The 22,073-nt window shown below is 42.2% G+C and overlaps 1 protein-coding gene across 1 annotated transcript in view; it reads left to right on the top strand.

The window, feature by feature from the left end:
• Nucleotides 1–22,073, top strand: part of LOC124615797 (probable cytochrome P450 6a13) — a 77,815-nt gene that overhangs the window by 40,576 nt on the left and 15,166 nt on the right. The window contains exon 6 of the mRNA XM_047143926.1: nucleotides 7,316–7,537. Within this exon, the coding sequence (XP_046999882.1) occupies nucleotides 7,316–7,537 (222 nt within the window). The remainder of the gene's footprint in view (nucleotides 1–7,315; nucleotides 7,538–22,073) is intronic.

Here is a 22,073-nt window from a genome sequence, read left to right as displayed (position 1 = left end):
CGGAAATGAAAATGAAATATGAGTGGAGACCATGCACGACCATGGGGGGACTTGACACCTACCTCCAGACCAGCGAAATTTAACACGACAAAAGTTGTCTAGTTTCCCCCATATCCTGTACCCTCGTGTTAATGTGTTCCGGTTTACGGGGTCAAAACACCGAGCAAACCATCCCCAAGGACATACTTGGAGAAGAGTCAATGATGTTTGAAGAGAAAGACCGCTGACTGTAAGCGAGAAAGACAGAGACAGTGGCACTGGGAGAGAAAAATAATTGAACAAAAAAATGGCCGTGGGACAGAGAGTGAAAGTGGCAGAGAAGGAGACAGTGATGAGGAGACACACACACACACACACACACACACACACACACACACACACAGAGAGAGAGAGAGAGAGAGAGAGAGAGAGAGAGAGAGAGAGAGAGAGATGAAGACATGGTCAGTCAGAGAGACCGATAGGAAATAGTTTCAGTGGGAGAGAAAGGAGAAAGTCAGACACAGTGACAGGCAGATGCTGAGTACGAAGGCTTGAATGCGAAGAGAGAGTGTGCAACACGATTTAGAATGTTCTGTGTTAAAAAGAGTGCGAACATGTTCGCATGTCAGAATTTTTCATGATGAAAGCGGAATCTGCTCTCACGGAAGCGTTTTTCAGCTGGGTTATTATATGAGCCGCTTAAGAAATATCACCATTTTGAAAATCTTTCATGTAATTTGTTCTACATAATCTTTTATAGTTTAGCTAGTAGGCCCACTAGACGTGGAGTTTTCATTTGTTTTACCCGCTTCACTGTCGCCTCATACTCTGATTTCGAATGTTTTGTTTTGGAAGTTACTTGCTTTTTCTTATGTGTGTTTCTTCCATAATTATGTCCTTTCGTCTGTACAGAATGTATAAAAACATGTGTCAGAAACTTTATGGATTTATTCTTGACATCAAAAGGTTACGAAATGTTCATATGAACATGGATCCGAAAATCCTTCATTAAGGGAGATGTGAAAGGAATTCCCTGTGCGACTCCTGGTCGTGTAATTTACCTCAAATGTGCTTTTTTACTTGCTTTCTTGTTTACAGTTGGTCATGTTACTCGTTTTGTTTCGACTGATTGCAGTTTTTCTGTGTATAGAGTAATCTGCGTGACAACACATCACAAAAATAGGCACGAGTTGCTCCATTTACATGATGTAGCTTGAGACGCCACCAGCGAATATGGTTTATGCACAATGATGCTTCCTCTACTTTACACGGATAGTTCGCTAGCATCTCGATCAACAGTTTCCAAACGACTGGACTGGTCGCGGTGAATTCATAGCATGGCCTGCCCGACCGCCAGACTTGAATCCAGTGGATATTTTTTCCCCTCTTGGGACATATACGAGGGTCACTCCAAAAGAAATGCACACTATTTTTGTAAAAATACAATGTTCATTCTGCATGTGTGAAAGTTTTACAGTGCGTAGATACATCCTTCCTGCTTGTTTTCAAGCTTAGTTCAACCTGTTCCCGTGAACAGCGCCGTCACAGCATGTCTTCAAGATGGCTGCTACACTTGACGTTCGTCAGAAACAACGTGCTGTCATAGGATTCCTGTTGCTGTGAAAACTTGACAGTGGGAAACATCCACAAGAGGTTGAAAAAGGTATATGGAGATGCTGCTGTAGATCGCAGTACAGTTAGTCTGTGGGCAAGCAGGTTACATGATGGAAGCGGGCACGGGAGTATTGAGGATTGTCCTCGCAGCGGCAGGCCTCGTACTGCACACACTCCAGACAATGTGCAGAGAGTTAACGAAACGGTGACTGCTGACAGACCCATCACAGTGAACGAATTGTCACGCTACGTTGGGATAGGTGAAGGAAGTGTTTGCAGAATACTGAAAGTCTTGGCGTTAAAAAATGTTTGTGCCAGGTGGGTTCCCAGGATGTTGACAGTGGCTCACAAAGAAACAAGAAAAACGGTATGCAGCGAACTTTTGGAACAGTACGAGAACGGTGGATATGAATTTCTTGGAAGAATTATGACAGGTGATGAAACATGGCTCCATTATTTTTCACCAGAGACGAAGAGGCAATCAATGGAGTGGCATCATGCAAATTCACCCAAGGAAAAAAAAAACCACACCTTCTGCTGGAAAAGTTATGGCTACGGTGTTTTCCGATTCCGAAGGACTCTTGCTTGTGAACCTCATGCCAAGTGGAACCACCATAAATTCTGATGCATATGTGACGACACTGAAGAAACTTCAAACTCGACTGAGTCGTGTTCGACCACATCGGCAAAAGCAGGATGTTTTGCTGTTGCACGACAATGCACGGCCACAGGTCAGTCAAAACACCATGGAAGCGATCACAAAACTTGGATGGACAACACTGAAACACCCGCCTTACAGTCCTGACCTGGCTCCATGTGACTATCATCTCTTTGGGAAACTGAAAGACTCTCTTCGTGGAACAAGGTTTGAAGATGATGACTCACTTGTGCACGCTGCCAAACAGTGGCTCCAAGAGGTTGGTCCAGAATTTTACTGTGTGGGTATACAGGTGCTGGTTCCTAGATGGCGTAAGGCAGTTGAGAGGGATGGAAATTATGTGGAGAGATGAAAATATTGTTCCTAAAGGATGTATCTACACACTGTAAAACTTTCAAACATGTAGAATAAAAGGTGGATTAAAAAAAATAGTGTGCATTTCTTTTGGAGTGACCCTCGTAAAATCCTTGCTGCATTCAGTTCCCGCACCCAGTGTCGATATTCTGAGGGAGAGTATCGGAAATGGATTTGACCAAATGCGGGAAACACCAGAAGTTTCCCACGACATACTGGAAAGTATGAAACGCAGGCTTATGGGGTGTATGGATGCAGGAGGTGGTCACCTCGGGCAATGTTTGTAACTGTAAATTTGCTTAGTTAATTTATGATTTTTGTGTCATCAATAACAAATATTTTCAGAGTTCCCTAACGAAGGATTTTCGAACCCATTCTTACATGTAGGGATTTTCTCTGCCTCGTGATGGCTGGGTGTTGTGTGCTGTCCTTAGGTTAGTTAGGTTTAAGTAGTTCTAAGTTCTAGGGGACTGATGACCATAGATGTTAAGTCCCATAGTGCTCAGAGCCATTTGAACCATTCTTACATGAACTTTTTGTAATACATTCTGAGGGGAGAAAAATTTCGCACCACGAAGGAATAATCCGAATGGGACGAATTGATAGATGTGACGTATATGTACAGACAAACTTATGGTAGCCATTTCAGAAAAACTGGTGATTTATTCAAGACCTTGATTTATTCAAGACCTTCACGAACTGAGCAATTCAGTAACGTGTTGGTCCACATCTGGCCCTTGGTATTGATTGATAGAGTTGTAGGATGTCCTGCTGAGAGATATCACGCCACTTTCTGTCCAACTGTCACGTCAGATCGTCGAAGTACCGAGCTGAACAAATGCTGTCGCACCAGCATTTGTTCTTAAACAAAATACAACGGAAAAGATATTTCAGAATATTATTGAACTACATATACATTCGATTATGTCCTCTTTAAATTTCGGAAGCTGACAGTCTTTGTCTGATTTTTTTTTTTATAACACAGTCGCACCATTGTTGTCAGAGTTGCGTGTTATTTGAAACTGGAAGGCAATCTTCCGAAATCGGTAGTGCAAGACTGAGACCTTCTCTTATTGTTGCAGCTGGAGAGTGATTTACATTCGGTTCCTTCTCAGATCTTTACAGACGACCTTGATCACGGAGAAGTGTACTGCGACGCACCGTAGATTTTCTTGCAGACTCCAATACTATGATGTTGTTGCTGTCGCTACGGTAATAGCTCAGCATAGCGCGGTCAGGTTGCTCTACATTGCATTCAGGGGATCCATGCGTGAAGTGCATATTGTCCTATTCTTTGTCAGCAGACCTATCCCTGCTGCTGTGTATCACCTCTAATAAATAACGATAATGGAAAAACAAATCTGAGACAGAACCGAACAGTAAAGTATTAAAGTTTCGTGGCGAAGAGAAAAATGAACACTGGTGTTTTAACAGAAAATAACGTAGTACTGTGAGTGAATGGAACAAGTTTGTTAGAGACAAGAGCGTCGAAATTTGCACTGTAGATCAGACATCCTCGGTGCAATATACGGTGTGTCTGAAAGTAATTAGATATTGAGAAAAGGCGTATAAATTCCACTACTTCAACGCTAACAGCTGGTTTGAATTATGATTAAAAAAAATGGTTCAAATGGCTCTGAGCACTATGGGACTCAACTGCTGTGGTCATAAGTCCCCTAGAACTTAGAACTACTTAAACCTAACTAACCTAAGGACATCACACACATCCATGCCCGAGGCAGGATTCGAACCTGCGACCGTAGCGGTCGTGCGGTTCCAGACTGTAGCGCCTTTAACCGCTCGGCCACTCCGGCCGGCGAATTATGATTAACAAACAGAATGCAGAAGGTTGCGCTGAATAATTCAGACAATGATGGAAAGGTAGGAAATTGTAGCGACTGTAGAAAAAAAATGACAAAGGGAGTCTCACAGGATTCAGTATTCCTCATATGTGTGAATGATCTTCCACTTAACATTCAACAAGCGTGATTGGTACTTTTTTCAGACAATACTAGTGTTAAAATAGACCCCATTAAACAGAAAGCAACAGTTGGTAAATGATGTTTTCCAAAGAATTATTAAGTGGCTCTCTATAAATGTACTCTCCCTAATTTTTGAAAACACACACACACACACACACACACACACACACACACACACACACACACACACACACACACACACATTACATTCAGTTCTGTGCAACAAGTAGAGCCATACAAGTAGTTGATGATGTAGCATATGAGTAGGAGTTACTAAATAAGGTAGAATGCTCCAAAAGTTTTGGGTGTACATATCGATGAAAACTTGAACTGGAAGAAGTATGTTCCCGTGCTTCTCGACAATTAAGTTAAGCTACTTTTACGCTTCCTAGAACTGCTAATCTTGCAAACAAACACATCAAACTCCTGACATATTTCGCATATTTCTACTCAGTAATATCGTACGTAATCATCTTCTGATGTAACGCATCACTTAGAAAGAAAGTTTGATTTGCACAAAAACGAGCAGTAAGAATAATGAGTGTTGTTCACCCACCTACGTCGTGTGGGTATGTCTTCAAAGAGCTGGGCATATTAACTACAACATCACAGTACATACAGGGTGGTCCATTGATCGTGATCGGGCCAAATATCTCCCCCTTCAAGCTAGACGAGTTTTGTTCTTTGTAATTTTTTCGTTTGATGCTTATTTCATGAGATATTTGGCCCGATCACTATCAATGGACCACCCTGTATATTCGTCAAAGAAATTCGTCATAAATAATCCATCACAATTTGAGAAATGTCTGACAGGTTAGCGAAGCAAGTTCCGAACCTAATTTTAAAATCATTTCTTCTGGACAAGTCCCTCTATCGATTCCATTGATGAATTTATAATTAAAAACTAGTAACCAGTAAAAAAAATATTAAGTGTAATTGCATGAGCAGGACTAAAATACAATAATGTATTTATCAGTTTTAAGACCAATCATGTGCACACATCATGTAAACTGACTCGTTCCACGTCATTCCGACAGCGCAATGGCTCAAGTGATCTATGGGACATGTAACTAACCAACTAGATAATTTATTGAAATTAATATCATGCCTACATTGTTAAGAATGTAGATGCACACTTTAAAATTCAATGTAGGCGGCTGTGACGTAGACCAATCATCTCAAGCGGCTGCGCATGGGATCCACATTCCTCTTGTGGATGTTGCGTGAGGTGTTGCTGAGAGCATCCAGAATCCATGGTTTCAGTTCTTATTGTGCGCGAGGTTCGTCCGGTACACCTCACATTTTGCGCAGCCCCATAAAAAGAAGTCACATGGTGTAAGTATGGGCTTAGTGCAGTTCACTCATGATTTCCGCGTCTTCTCAGCCAACGTTCTGGAAACTTCTCATCCAACCACCCACACACTACATTTACAAAGTGCGGTAGTACGTCTTACTGTCTGTGTCTTCCATGTTATCCCACGCAGCTATTATGGGCCAAGCATAATTTCCAATCATCTTCAGGTGGCATTCTGCGGTAACTGTACCGCACAAGATAATGACCCAATACGATTTGCGGCGTTCATTCCACACTTTCGGGTAGACTGAATCTTCTCCGCCGTAACAACTCAAGGCTGTTTCGCCCACTAATGGCATTTGTGTTGATTGAGAAACTCTCCGATATAAATACGGCCTAATCACTCAACCCAACATTCACTCGCCATAGTCACTTCTGCGATCACTCATCCGGTGTTAGCTGCAGAATGTTATGAGGTTTCCACGTTCGATAATTCAGTTTTTATGCAATATCTCACACACCACGTGCCTTGTCAGTCTACTTTCACGTGCTGCCAGATGTGTTGATTTCGAAGGGCTGCTAACATACATTTCCTGCACAGACGCCACTTTATCATCAGGTCGAGACGATGATGGACGACCAGTTTCTCTTGTACCTTTCATCGAGCTTGTGGTCATTAACTTTCTGTGACAATTCTTCATTGTCTATTAATGTGACAATTGTTTATTGTCTGTAAACGAACTGTGGCAATCACTCTGCGCTCACAGCACGTCATCTGTGCACCAGGACGATAGTATTATACACTTCATAGCGTGCAGATCCGTGCTCGCTGTTGAACAGCCAGGCGATCCGCCAGCTTTTCAGTTGCTGTCTGCAGCTCCTTTTGCGACAACCGTTTCTACTGCAGAAAATGTAAGAAACAGGCGTTCGCCGAAGGGAAGAGGTGGAAGACAAGGGAGCGAGGTAAATGGAACAAATGCCGAGCGTGGAGCGCAAGTCAGGCATGACAGCCAGTTGTCTGCAGCTGTATTTTTGTAAGTATGGCAATATGACCTTGGTGCCAGCTGGCGCGTACCCGTGCCGTGACTACAGAAATCCAGACCTGTATGTAAACACTATTTCCATTACGATTCCATCGATAACTTCTACAGCCCTTATATAATAACTTGTTACTTTACAGGCACCTGTAACTTGCAAAAATAAATGGGTGGTGTGTGTGTGTGGGGGGGGGGGGGGGGGGGGGGTAATAATTAAACTAAATGCAGCTACATTCTAATGAAACAACGGACAACACCAAAACACTTAAAAAATATACCAGGACAACCTCATATATTTTATCGGTGGAAATGCGGTTCACCCCCTTTAGCTGCCCTCGCGCCGCTGAACAACTGTTGTGTTCTGACTGACGAACCATTTTCTTTTCTTTCCCCGCAGAGTTGTCGATGGATGACGTGGCGGCCCAAGCGTTCGTGTTCTTCCTGGCGGGCTTCGAGACATCGTCGACCACGATGAGCTTCGCGCTGTACGAGCTGGCCCTCAACCCAGACGTGCAGAAACGTCTACAAGAGGAGGTGGACGCCACGATGAAGAAGAACGATGGGCAGCTGACATACGAGGCCATCTCGGAGATGCCGTACCTCGACAAAGTAGTTTCAGGTGAGATTCCGAAACCAGGTCCATTCAACCACGTAAAGAGTTTGGTAACTGTTTACTATTAGCCGTTATTTTCGTGCTAGGAAGTAATTGACTATGAAGGAAATGTAGGAGCACGTCAGTGCGGATATTAATCCGTAAATTCTGCTCGAGAAAGACACTGACTTGCCTGATACATCAGTAGTTATTAATTTTTGTTGCGCCAGTTATATGACTACCTAATATGTTTACCACATAATTAAAGTTACGACACGCCCACCGAGTCCAGTTCCCAATTTTCTATAAAATACGATCTTTTTCCGAACGATTCATCTGATTTCAGAAGAACAGCCTAATGATATATTATTATTATTACTCTCTGTTTCCAGGGAACGACTTGAGCCAAAGCTATTCCATCATGAATCGAGGCTCCAGATTAAGCACAAATAGCTGATAAAATATTTAAAAAATACGAAAAAGCGCGAGTAGATCTCGCAGCCTGAGAATTCCGTACAAGCTTACTTTTGTATGCAGGAAATAATAATTTCTTGTGGCTCAGTGCGCAAGTCATTCTGCTGGATGCCACTTCGGGGACTTGTGTGTGTTTAACCTACGCCAGTTATCTAATCGGGAAAAGGCAACCTACAATTTAACATGGAATCCGAACCACGTGCTGTTGTTGGCGATTTCTCACATCGTTGAGTGGTGATGGCTAGGTTACAACGAAGACTGAAAACAATCCGTGGTCCGACCAAGACTCTCATGACTTCTCCGTTTCCAGGCGATTTACCGATACACCATCACGCCCATTATGTATATACACAGTCCAGCTATATCGTTTGATGACGAAGTGTACGAGTATGATAATATGGGACATACATGGCAGTATCTTTTAACTGCATTGACTTAAAAGCTTAAAATGTTTTACGCTGCCGGGAGACCATAGGTATTAATATTAGACACAAATTTCAACTTGATGGCTATACTCGTTCCTGAGAATCAGGGGTTTAACAGACGGACAGACGAACAACAAATGTAAAAAAATATTTTTATGAGATGTAATTGCAAATTAACAATTTTCTGATTTTTTTACTTGTACTGCGAAACCTTGCTTCTTGGCAAGTTTTATGATTCTACGTCAGCGGGAAGTACCCTTGGTTTTGATGAGTGAGTTAGCAAGTATCAAAATATTTGACATGAATGGCCGCATATTTTGACAGTACTGACTTAGAAGCTTATATGTTGCACACCACCAAGGAACTGCAGACCTTAGTATGTGACAGTCAGCCGGACAGCGAAGTGTTCCTATATGGATTCCGCTTTTACCGACTGGGGTACGGAACCCCAAAAACATAAAAATAAAAGATTTGCAACACTATACCCACATAAAAGACACACTTTTCAGCGAAAGTATCTAAAGTACTGCAGAACACTGCAAAGTATATTTGTTCAGAAATGAGCAATCTTTAAACAAATGTTTACCCACGATGTTGTCAGTCGAACGTTGGCTCAGTGACTGCTACAGTTTCTCTTGAACGACACAACACTATTAGTCACAAATCCCATGAAGAGGTACAGGGGATAAGCAAAATAATGTGAACACCTGTACTAACTTGGGAACGGTTTATTAATAAGGGGTCGGACCCCCATTTGCCCGTAATAAAGCTGCGATTCTTCTTGGAATACTGGCGTATAATGATTGCATAGTCTCCAGTGGATTGTTACGGTACTCATCGATCAGAACCTCTTCTAGCTCCTGCAGTGACGAGGGAAGCGGAAATCTGCTCCGGAGTCTGCGCCCCAATACTGCCCATAAGGATTCGATAATGTTCAAATAAGGGGACCGTGCTGGCCAGGGAAGACGCTGCAGTTCAGTTGCATGTTCCTCAAACCGTCATTGTACTATCCTGGCTGTGTGAATGGGTACATTATCGTTGGGGAACAACTTCTGAATCATGGGGTGGACCTGATCACCTAAAATGGTCAGTTGGCTGTGACACGGCTTTTGAGAGTAGTGATGGGACCAGCGGAGTACCATGATATGGCTGCCCACACCATCACACTTCCACCTTCATGCTTAGCCGTTGGAATCAAGCAATCAGGATTGTAGGCTTATTTTGGCGTTCTCCAGACGTAAATCCGGCCCGATGTGGAAATAACGAAAAAGTTGACTCGTCAGACCATATGACATGTTTCCACTGTCAGCCATCTAGGACTTATGCTCCTGACACCATGTTTTACACTTCTTTGCGTTGGTTGTCATCACTAATGGTTTCGGTATAGAAGGTCGTCGTTGAGTATTCGCTTTATGGAGTTCTCGGCGGACAGTGTCGATAGATACGGGGTCTCCAAGATGGCGATGCAGCTCTACAGTCACTTTAGCCGCCGTAGTTTTGTGTTGTTTCGACACAATTCGTGTTAGCATACGACGATCTCTGTCATTTAGTTTTGATTTGCGCCCACTATTACGTTTACACGATGATGTCTTTCCATATTTTGTGTAGGCTGTCATGACTGTTGAAACAGTTGCTCTTGAAACATTCAGTAAGTTGGCTGTCTTTGTTACTGATGCTCCAGCTAATCTGAGCTCAACAGTCTGTCGTCTTTGGAACTCTGTTAGTTCTTTCATTGCACGTCTACCTCGGTCTCTGAATGCAAATACGAAGTGTGCACTACTCGTAAACAACCTGCACTGATGTCTAGTCCGTACTAAACACGCACAGTTCAGCGCGACACGTTCCTTATCTGCATTGCTGACCATCAAACACAACCATCCCATTGCTTCCACTATTCACATTATTTTGCCTATCTCCTGTATATGTGCAAGTGGAAATGGGAGCGTTAGAATTCCGAGACGCTTGAAAAACGACCTGTCAGATACATAGCTGTCAGTAAATCCAGACGGACTGTCCCATGCGGCACTAATGACCTCGCTGTTTAGCACCTTAACTCTCAATCAGCCAATCAATGACATGCACAACTTTCGCGATGCGACTAGACAGACCCTACTGATCGCCATTTTTCGATTAAAAAGTGAACTGTGAATGCCCAGAGTTACACAAAATATGATACCATAGCAAATAATGAAATGAAAATGAACAAGTTTCATTGCTAGAGATTCTGGAGACCGTTATTATACCGAAGATAGCAGCAGTCAGATTCTGCACGCGATCCTGAATGTAATACTTTCAAAATAGCATCTATCTTCAGTTGTAACAACTGTCAATGTCCGTCTTCACCGATCATTCTTTTCATCCTGTACTAATAATTCTACAGTGTGAATTAGTAACACATCCTTCATTTCGTAAAGAGTTCCAGATATCTAATTGAGGCGTTCGGCAAATGATAGTACGCTAAGGGGCATGTAGTCTTATTATGTGCTACAGGGTCTTCACTCTTATATCGATCAAGATATTGTAGCAAGTGTGATTTTTTAAAAATAGAGTGATTCCTTCTTTTGACGGCAGCTGAAAGCACATGAGAAGACGAGTACAGTGATATAACGCTCGTTAATTTTGACGTCGTAACTCTTCGCAAAAGAATCCGAAAAATATTCTAAAATTTGAAGGCAGGTCGCCCGGAATCGGTTGTTGCTTTGTAAACACGCTCGGCCAGGCTACCTCGCTGCGTCAAGCCTTTCTGCACTGCAGAATCAGCAGGAATTGCGTCTACAGGCAGGATATTTTTTGCTTCAGCATTGCTTCCCTGCGGAGAGGTACAGTGCTCTGCACTGCAGAATCAGCAGGAATTGCGTCTACAGGCAGGTTATTTTTTGCTTCAGCATTGCTTCCCTGCGGAGAGGTACAGTGCTCTGCACTGCAGAATCAGCAGGAATTGCGTCTACAGGCAGGTTATTTTTTGCTTCACCATTGCTTCCCTGCGGAGAGGTACACGTATGATGAGAAGTTAGACGTGCTAATCACCTACAGCGAATGTCAAAGAAATGCCGTCGAAACGGTACGGCTGTAAATGGAGGTGTATCCTAATCGTCGCTGTCCGTCGCGCCAGGCGCTTGCAGGAATTATTAGATCACTAGTGCGAACAGGCATCTTCAACGTCAAACGGAGGACGAGGACGAAGACTGCGGCTGACAGAGCACATGAAAAAGCTGTTCTGGCTACAGTGTTTATCAATCGGCACGGCGGTACGAGACGTATCGCCAGGGCATCTGGGATCAGCCAGACGAGTGTCATTCGCATCTTCCATCGACGTAAACTCCATTCTTATCATTTGTCACTACATCAGGCACTCTGAGAACGTGATTTACAACGTCGTATTGAATTTTGTCGGTTCGCTCTACAGCGTCTGGGAGACGACACTACGTTTTCCCAACGTGTGCTCTTTACTGACGTAGCAACGTTTACGAACCACGGTATTATAAATTTACGTAGCATGCACTACTGGGCAGCTGAGAATACGCGCTGGCTTCGTCAGTTACAACACCAACGACCGTGGAGCGTAAACGTATGGTGCGGCATCATGGGAAATCCCATTGCGGAATATCACTTTATCGCAGGGGTGTTAAATAGATATACGTATGCACGCATTTTTTTCCGAAATTCCTACCCGTTCTTCTAGACGAGGTACCACTGAGTGAGCGGCAGCTTGTGTGGTCCCAACATGACAGCTGCCCACCTCACTCTCCCCGTGTTGCAACGCAAACACTGAACGAAAAGTTTCCTGATTACTGGATAGGACAGATTGCTGTAGTACTACGGCCAGCCAGGTCCCATGATTCCTTTGACTTCTTTCTAAGGGGAGCAATGAAAGATGTAGTCTATCATGGAGTCCCAACGATGCCAGACAATGCGCCGTCGAATCGCTACAGAATGCAATGGCGTATCATCAGTCTCTCGAAAGACGGTTGCAAATATCCCTTGCAGTCGATGGTAAACAGTGAAGCACATGCTAAAGTAAGTGTACAACGAAGTTTCGTAGAGATAAGTATTTATTTTGTAGGTGACATGTCGTCATTCATTCTGAATAAAGTGGTCGGTTTATTTAAGGGGAGCCGGAGGTGCCTATGCTGCCCATGTTAAAATCACTAAGTTTGAGGAACATTTATGAATAAACTACCAAATAGAAAAATTTGAATTTTTTTTTACATATAGAGTGGTTTAGTATTGCAGTTATGACAGAGAGGTTTTGGAGTATCTTTTCTAGTTTCCTTCCAATTATTTTTTTATTAATGACCCAAATTTTTTTACAAATAATTGCTTTATAATTAAACTGAAATGAAACTACTGAACATATTGCCAAATGGCTGTGTTACAATGTAAGTTTGACCACTAGGAGTGCTGTATGAAAATTTCACCTCTGTAGCTTGAGTGGATTTGGAGAAAATGTTCCATATATTCGAAAAATTCTAATTTACGGGAAATAGCTATCAAAGTTTCTCGATACATTCCTGCACTATAGGATGGATTAGCAGGGTCTTCTTCTTCATCCTCCAAAAGCTTCCTCTTCTGTCTTCTTTTCTGGCCTGTTGTTCCATCATACTTCATATGCCTTTCTCTTGTTTCTGCTCCTCTTATCCTTTCTCTGTCAATATTTCTTAGTGCTCGTACAGTGTTCACCCCAGCTGTAAATCCTAATGCCTTCAGAACTTCACACTGTTCCCTTGGTTGTAGGTTGCTATTGCATCATAAATGCCAAAGTGCAGTGTTTTTATGCTTACAAACACCCTTTTAGGAATCACTTTCCAAATCAAATTGTTTACGCTCTCATTAGGATTCTGCGTCTTCCCGTGTAGACATTTGTGTAACAATTCTGGCTGTGCTAAGTCATGAAAAATTGGTTTTATTGCATTTATCACAGCTGCTGGCAAACCATATTTGTGATCATAGTCCTTTTTTGCATTATATTTGCACCAGGAATCTTTTGGGCACAGGCTGTGTTCAGGGTATTCATTGGAAGAGGCAGTATGAAGGAACAATGCCCACACTGCTTTTCGCATGTCACTAACATTACTAGTATTTTGCCTTATAGCATACCCATAGTAACTCTGTAGACGTTCAATCACCTCATCAGTAAGCCTGCCTCTCCCTCCTATTGTCTTTCCATCACTGAGCTTACTTGAACCCAAAGTTTGTTTGAGCCTTCGAAGCCGTGCACCCATACGCTTTTGCACATGCCCAATGCATTCCAACTTTTCAACTACAAATTCATTTCCATATAGTTTCAGTTCCTCTATAGTCTTGAAACCTTTGGAGTCACCATCCACAAGGTAGTATTTGCTAGAAGATGTCACAGGGCTATGGCCAGCCATTTGTTGCTTAGCAGAAGAACGCATTGTTTCAGTAATTGTAGTATCGCAACTTGGTATTAGTGTTAATTTTCTTTTCCCTACGTTCTTCCTCTTCTTATATACACGGTTACTAAAACGTGGCATCTTAACCAGAACAACGCTTTACACAAGAAGTATAATACTACCAACAACAGGCGCAACACTGAACTAATAAGAAACGGTAAACAGCAAAGAGACGATGTTCCGCTCTCTTAGCGCTTCATTTGTCACAGAAAACAATGTAGCCAACCCTCGCACACTCGCTGTATGCGTAACATATGGCGCTGTATGCGTAACAGGCCGAGAAAATCCCAAGCAGTTCGCCAGGAAGTCACGAGAGGATGTTAGATGCATTCAGCGGCCGCCCATTTTCTCTGCAGGCGTGGGGGAAAATGGTAATAACTCCACTTCTAGGGCGAGTAGAACAATAATTCAAAGTTTACATTAAAGAGGAATGTTCCAATTAATTTTCGGAAGCAAAAAAAAAATCGTAATTTTTTGGATTTGTCCACCTCCGGCTGCCCTTAAAGGATATTCCATCTAATTACAGTTTCGAGTATTATCTATATGTCTATTGACACATTTGTCCGAGTGCTTTAACTTTAAAAAGCATTCAAGCATCTCCAGCCAAAGACAAGTATTATACTTTTTTCAGATCTAAGGAAGTTAATACAGCAGTTTCTCATTTTCATTGAATAGCGCTGTTTATCATTATAAGTATTAATAACACCCTTTCTTATTTTATTCATGGCTGTAATCCTCAGTAACTAAATGTAAATGTCGTGTGACTAGGGCCCCCGTCGGGTAGACTGTTCGCCAGGTGCAAGTCTTTCGATTTGACGACACTTCGGCGACTTGCGCGTCGATAGGGATGAAATGATGATGATTAGGACAGCACAACACCCAGACCGTGAGAGGAGATAATCTCCGACCCAGCCGGCAATCGAACTCGGGCCCTTAGGATTGACATTCTGCCGCGCTGACCACTCAGCTACCGGAGAGGAACATTTTCAGTAACTGTGGTATTATTTTTCCAGGATAAAATTCTGTCACAGCTGCAAATAAATTTTATTATGCTTTGCTGGTTTCGACAAATTAATTTATCATCTTCGGAAGCCTACAAAATTAGCGATATTATAAATCTTTTGACCTTGGCTGTTCATTTATGTGAAATATGAAAACTACATTACACAAACTTACTTAGTATTGGTTTAGCAAACATCAGTGTCTTCTTTGTAGGAGCATAATGTCATGGTATGTACATATTGTATGTGATTGTTTCAAACACTGAGTGACAATTTACAGTAACGGAATGACATCTATGTATCTGTTTTGCTACCAGCGAGGAACATATATAAAACCATAAATAAAAAATATAACAAAGGTATCCCCCCCATGAACCATGGACCTAGCCGTTGGTGGGGAGGCTTGCGTGCCTCAGCGATACAGATGGCCGTACCGTAGGTGCAACCACAACGGAGGGGTATCTGTTGAGAGGCCAGACAAACATGTGGTTCCTGAAGAGGGGCAGCAGCCTTTTCAGTAGTTGCAGGGGCAACAGTCTGGATGATTGACTGATCTGGCCTTGTAACATTAACCAAAACTGCCTTGCTGTGCTGGTACTGTGAACGGCTGAAAGCAAGGGGAAACTACAGCCGTAATTTTTCCCGAGGACATGCAGCTTTACTGTATGATTAAATGATGATGGCGTCCTCTTGGGTTAAATATTCCGGAGGTAAAATAGTCCCCTATTCGGATCTCCGGGCGGGGACTACTCAAGAGGACGTCGTTATCAGGAGAAAGAAAACTGGCATTCTACGGATCTGAGCGTGGAATGTCAGATCCCTTAATCGGGCAGGTAGGTTAGAAAATTTAAAAAGGGAAATGGATAGGTTAAAGTTAGATATAGTGGGAATTAGTGAAGTTCGGTGGCAGGAGGAACAAGACTTTTGGTCAGGTGATTACAGGGTTATAAATACAAAATCAAATAGGGTTAATGCAGGAGTAGGTTTAATAATGAATAAAAAATAGGAGTGCGGGTTAGCTACTACAAACAGCATAGTGAACGCACTATTGTGGCCAAGATAGACACAAAGCCCATGCCTACTACAGTAGTACAAGTTTATATACCAACTAGCTCTGCAGATGATGAAGAAATTGATGAAATGTATGTCGAGATAAAAGAAATTATTCAGGTAGTGAAGGGAGACGAAAATTTAATAGTCATGGGTGACTGGAAATCGTCAGTAGGAAAAGGGAGAGAAGGAAACATAGTAGGTGAATATGGATTGGGGGGAAGAAATGAAAGAGGAAGCCACCTTGTAGAATTTTGCACAGAGCATAACTTAATCATAGCTAAAACTTGGTTCAAGAATCATAAAAGAAGGTTGTATACCTGGAAGAATCCTGGAGATACTAAAAGGTATCAGATAGATTATATAATGGTAAGACAGAGATTTAGGAACCAGGTTTTAAATTGTAAGACATTTCCAGGGGCAGATGTGGATTCTGACCACAATCTATTGGTTATGAACTGTAGATTAATACTGAAGAAACTGCAAAAAGGTGGGAATTTAAGGAGATGGGACCTGGATAAACTGAAAGAACTAGAGGTTGTACAGAGTTTCAGGCAGAGCACAAGGGAACAATTGACAGGAGTGAGGGAAAGAAATACAGTAGAAGAAGAATGGGTAGCTTTGAGGAATGATATAGTGAAGGCAGCAGAGGATCAAGTAGGTAAAAAGAGGAGGGCTAGTAGAAATCCTTGGGTAACAGAAGAGATACTGAAATTAATTGATGAAAGGAGAAAATACAAAAATGCAGCAAGTGAAGCAGGCAAAAAGGAATACAAACGTCTCAAAAATGAGATCGACAGGAATTGCAAAATGACTAAGCAGGGATGGCTAGAGGACAAATGTAAGGATTTAGAGGCATATCTCACGAGGGGTAAGATAGATATTGCCTACAAGAAAATTAAAGAGACCTTTGGAGAAAGGAGAACCACTTGCATGAATATCAAGAGCTCAGATGGAATCCCACTTCTAAGCAAAGAAGGGAAAGCAGAAAGGTGGAAGGAGTATATAGAGGCTCTATACAGGGGCGATGTTCTTGAGGACAATATTATGGAAATGGAAGAGGAGGTAGATGAAGATAAAATGGGAGATATGATACTGCGTGAAGAGTTTGACAGAGCACTGAAAGACCTAAGTCGAAACAAGGCCCCGGGAGTATACAACATTCCATTAGAAGTACTGACAGCCTTGGGAGAGCCAGTCCTGACAAAATTCTACCATCTGGTGAGCAAGATGTATGAGACAGGCGAAATCCCCTCAGACTTCAAAAAGAATATAATAATTCCAATCCCAAAGAAAGCAGGTGTTGACAGATGTGAAAATTACCGAACTATCAGTTTAATAAGTCACAGCTGCAAAATACTAACGCGAATTCTTTACAGACGAATAGAAAAACTGGTAGAAGCGGACCTCGGGGAAGATCAGTTTGGATTCCGTAGAAATGTTGGAACACGTGAGGCAATACTAACCTTACGACTTATCTTAGAAGAAAGATTAAGAAAAGGCAAACCTACGTTTCTAGCATTTGTAGACTTAGAGAAAGCTTTTGACAACGTTAACTGGAATACTCTCTTTCAAATTATGAAGGTGGCAGGGGTAAAATACAGGGCGCGAAAGGCTATTTACAATTTGTACATAAACCAGATGGCAGTCATAAGAGTCGAGGGGCATGAAAGGGAAGCAGTGGTTGGGAAAGGAGTGAGACAGGGTTGTAGCCTCTCCCCGACGTAATTCAATCTGTATATTGAGCAAGCAGTAAAGGAAACAAAAGAAAAATTCGGAGTAGGTATCAAAATTCATGGAGAAGAAGTAAAAACTTTGAGGTTCGCCGATGACATTGTAATTCTGTCAGAGCCAGCAAAGGACTTGGAAGAGCAGTTGAACGGAATGGATAGTGTCTTGAAAGGAGGATATAAGATGAACATCAACAAAAGCAAAACGAGGATAATGGAATGTAGTCAAATTAAATCGGGTGATACTGAGGGGATTAGATTAGGAAATGAGACACTTAAAGTAGTAAAGGAGTTTTGCTATTTAGGGAGCAAAATAACTGATGATGGTCGAATTAGAGAGGATATTAAATGTAGACTGGCAATGGCAAGGTAATCGTTTCTGAAGAAGAGAAATTTGTTAACATCGAGTATAGATTTAAGGGTCAGGAAGTCGTTTCTGAAAGTATTTGTATGGAGTGTAGCCATGTATGGAAGTGAAACATGGACGATAACCAGTTTGGACAAGAAGAGAATAGAAGCTTTCGAAATGTGGTGCTACAGAAGAATGCTGAAGATAAGGTAGGTAGATCACGTAACTAATAAGGAGGTGTTGAATAGGATTGGGGAAAAGAGAAGCTTGTGGCACAACTTGACTAGAAGTAGGGATCGGTTGGTAGGACATGTTTTGAGGCAACAAGGGATCACAAATTTAGCATTGGAGGGCAGCGTGGAGGGTAAAAATCGTAGAGGGAGACCAAGAGATCAATACACTAAGCAGATTCAGAAGGATGTAGGTTGCAGTAGGTACTGGGAGATGAAGAAGCTTGCACAGGATAGAGTAGCATGGAGAGCTGCATCAAACCAGTCTCAGGACTGAAGACCACAACAACAACAACAACAACAACAACAACAACAAAGGGATGTGAAGAAGTTGTTTATACTGCCCTTGAAGAAAAACATGACGTATAGTTCTAATATCTTATAGGAATGGGCTAATTTTCATGTAAGTCATACAACCAAAATAGTGTCTGTTGTTTACTGCAAGCTGATCATTCAACAAATCTTTTGTATTTTGCTAAGAATGTATATTACAAATCCTTCTAAGAGGTTCATTTTGTAGTCCTTGTCAGCTGTGTCTAAAATTTCCATGCTGCTCAAGGATGGAGGAGAACGTGTGTGTTTCTCTGTTTTGAATTCTCTGCAAAAAATGACTTAAAGGAATCATCACCGAGTTTGTTGGGCCGTGCTCACGAAACTTGGTCTTAAATGCCCTACCCGTCTGTCCTGTATAAAAACTCTGACATATATTACAGCGTATTTTATTTACTCCATCTGAGAAATTGGTCAGTCGGAGGTTTCTCATTATGTATGCAGAGCAACGTGGTGGCATTATTGATGGTAGAGGACACTATGATGTCATTTTTTAAATAAATTGCCTATACGACGTGAAATGTTATCTTTGCAGACGGTATGTCGATGATACCACCATTCTATTAAAAGGAGATGTGAGGGACGTCAAATCACTTAGAGAGTCAGTGCCTGTTTCCACCGTAAAATTAAATTTACCTAATAAATACAAAATCAACACAATGAAATGTCTTCTGGACCTGAAACTATGTTTAGTATATGGTAAAATTAACTTCGATATTTACAGGAAACATATCACAACAGATAAAATCATTTATGCCTCTTCCTGTCCACCCTTTAAGCACAAATTGGCATTCTTTCATGCCATGATCGACTGTGCCCTTAACCCCTTCTGCTACTGCTACAAAACTTAATAACTTGAAGTATATATCGGTCAAAAACGGATATGAAGGACACTCTGTATAAAAAGTTTGTAACAATAAAACCAACAAGTATATAAAGTCCCCTACACTTAACAAAATGGACTCATAGGTAAGAAATGAGGAGGTACTGAATAGGATTGGGGAGAAGTTTGTGGCACAACTTGACTAGAAGAAGGGATCGGTTAGTAGGACATGTTCTGAGGCATCAAGGGATAACCAATTTAGTACTGGAGGGCAGCGTGGAGGGTAAAAATCGTAGAGGGAGACCAAGAGATGAATACACTAAACAGATTCAGAAGGACGTAGGTTGCAGTAGGTACTGGGAGATGAAGAAGCTCGCACAGGATAGGGTAGGATGGAGAGCTGCATCAAACCAGTCTCAGGACTGAAGACCACAACAACAACAAGGTAAGAAATACACAACAATCTCATTTCTAAGAACATTTCGCGTCGTATAGCCAATTTATTTAAAAAATATGAGATCACTGTGCGCTCTGCCACCAATAATGCCCCCCCCCCCCCCCCCCCCCAAGTTGTTGTTCTTCACACATAATGAGGAACCTCCAACTGAGAAACTGCTCAAATTTGGAGTACATAAAATACAGTGTAGTATATGTCCGAGTTTTTGTATTGGACGGACAGCGAGGGCATTTAAGACTCGCTCACGTGAACACTTGCTCAAGAAAGATGGCGAGAATTCATATAAGTCAGTTTTTGCAAAACACCTCAAAACACAGAAAATCACTCATCCTACTGCATCCTTGTTTAGAACGGAAATTATATAGTTGAAAAGGACTACAAAATGAACCTTTTAGAACTATTTGAAATACATAAACATTCTCACCTAAATTCAAAAGATTTGTTGAATGATCAACTTGCCTTAAAAAACACGCTATTTCGATTGAATGACTTCTGTGAAAATTAGTCGATTCCTGTCATATATTAGAACGATGTCACATTTCTTCAAGGGTAGTATATAAAACTTCTTCCCATACCTTGGTTATATTTTTTACATATGCTTTTATGTATGGTGTGGGTGGACTGCTGTGCCCTATTGTGGGGTTGTGAACCACTGAGGGCTACGGCGGGACGAAGCCTCTTCGTCGTTTCTAGGTCCCCGATTTAATACAATACAATTAGTAGCGTAGGTCTGTCTTGATGTATATAACGACGGAGCCTGGCATAGGAGCTCTGCTTGGCGATGTGCACACCGCAACAACCTACTCTGGCCGCATTGCTTTCCAAGTTTGGTACATTTCTTGGATATTTTTGAGAAAGATTTCAACGCTAATATTAACAAGCACTGTACAACTGCAATTGTTCTTCCAATGTAGTAATGAAAGTATACGGTTCCATGAAAAGAAACACTTGTTTCAACATACCAGAGTTAGCGAGCATTACGGGTACAAAAAATTACGTGTGCCTTAGCGTATTATCAGTTGCGGAAAACCTCGTCTGATCATCTGGAACCATTCACAAAACAAAGTGGGTGTTACGTCCTAGTTCCCGGGTTCGATTACCGAGTGAGGTGGCGCAGTGGTTAGACACTGGACTCGCAATCGGGAGGACGACGGTTCAATCCCGCGTCCGGCCATCCTGATTTAGGTTTTCCGTGATTTCCCTAAATCACTCCAGGCAAATGCCGGGATGGTTCCTCTGAAAGGGCACGGCCGACTTCCTTCCCTAATCCGATGAGACCGATGACCACGCTGTCTGGTCTCCTTCCCCAAAACCAACCAACCAACCGGGTTCGATTCCCGGCGGGGTCAGGGATTTTCTATGCCTCGTGATGACTGGGTGTTGTGTGATGTCCTTAGGTTAGTTACGTTTAAGTAGTTCTAAGTTCTAGGGGACTGTTGACCATAGATGTTAAGTCCCATAGTGCTCAGAGCCATTTGAACCATTTTACGTCCTAGTTCCGCGTCAGCAGTGCGTGCACTGATTCGTAGCAGCTGAGCAACAATCTTTTCTCTATAAGCCACGAACTACTGTTTCACACTCCATCATTTGCAATAAATGTTCATCTGCATATATACTCCGCAAGCCACTATATGGTGCCTGGCGGAGGGTGCCCTGTACCACTACTAATGATTCCCCGTGCTGTTCCACTCGCAGATGCAGTGATAGCAAAAGGACTGTCTAAATGCCTCCGTAAGTGTCCAAGTTTTATCTCGTCTTCGCGGCCCTTACACGAAATGTACACTGAATGCAGCAAAATAATTCTGCACTTGGGCACAAATTCCGATCACCTAAATTTTCTAATTAGTGGTTCGCGGAAGAAACGTTGCCTTCCCTCCAGAGATTCCCATTTGAGTTCACGAAACATCTTCGTAACACTTGCGTGTTGTTCGAACCTACCAGTAACAAACCTAGCAGCAAGCCTTTGAATTCCTTCTATGTCTTCCTTCATTCCGACCAGGTGGGATCCCAAACACTCTAGCAGTACAGAAGAACGAGTCATACTAGTGTTCTGTACGTGTTCTCCTTTTTAAATGAGCCACTATTTCTTAAAATTCACGCAACAAACCGAGGTCGATAATTCGTTTCCCTGCTGCCGATGTTACGTGCTCGTTAAATTTCTTTCAGGTTTGCAACTTTTCCTTACAATACAGCGTTATCGGCAGATGGTCACATATTGTTGCTTACCCCATCCGCCAGATCGTTTTACACATATATAGGGGAAGAGCTGTCCTATGACAC

This window comes from Schistocerca americana, chromosome 5 (assembly GCF_021461395.2).
Source record: "Schistocerca americana isolate TAMUIC-IGC-003095 chromosome 5, iqSchAmer2.1, whole genome shotgun sequence".
Taxonomy (NCBI): Eukaryota; Metazoa; Arthropoda; class Insecta; order Orthoptera; family Acrididae; genus Schistocerca; species Schistocerca americana.
The sequence above is the reverse complement of the archived record's forward strand: the minus strand, read 5'-3'. Positions and strand labels throughout refer to the sequence as shown.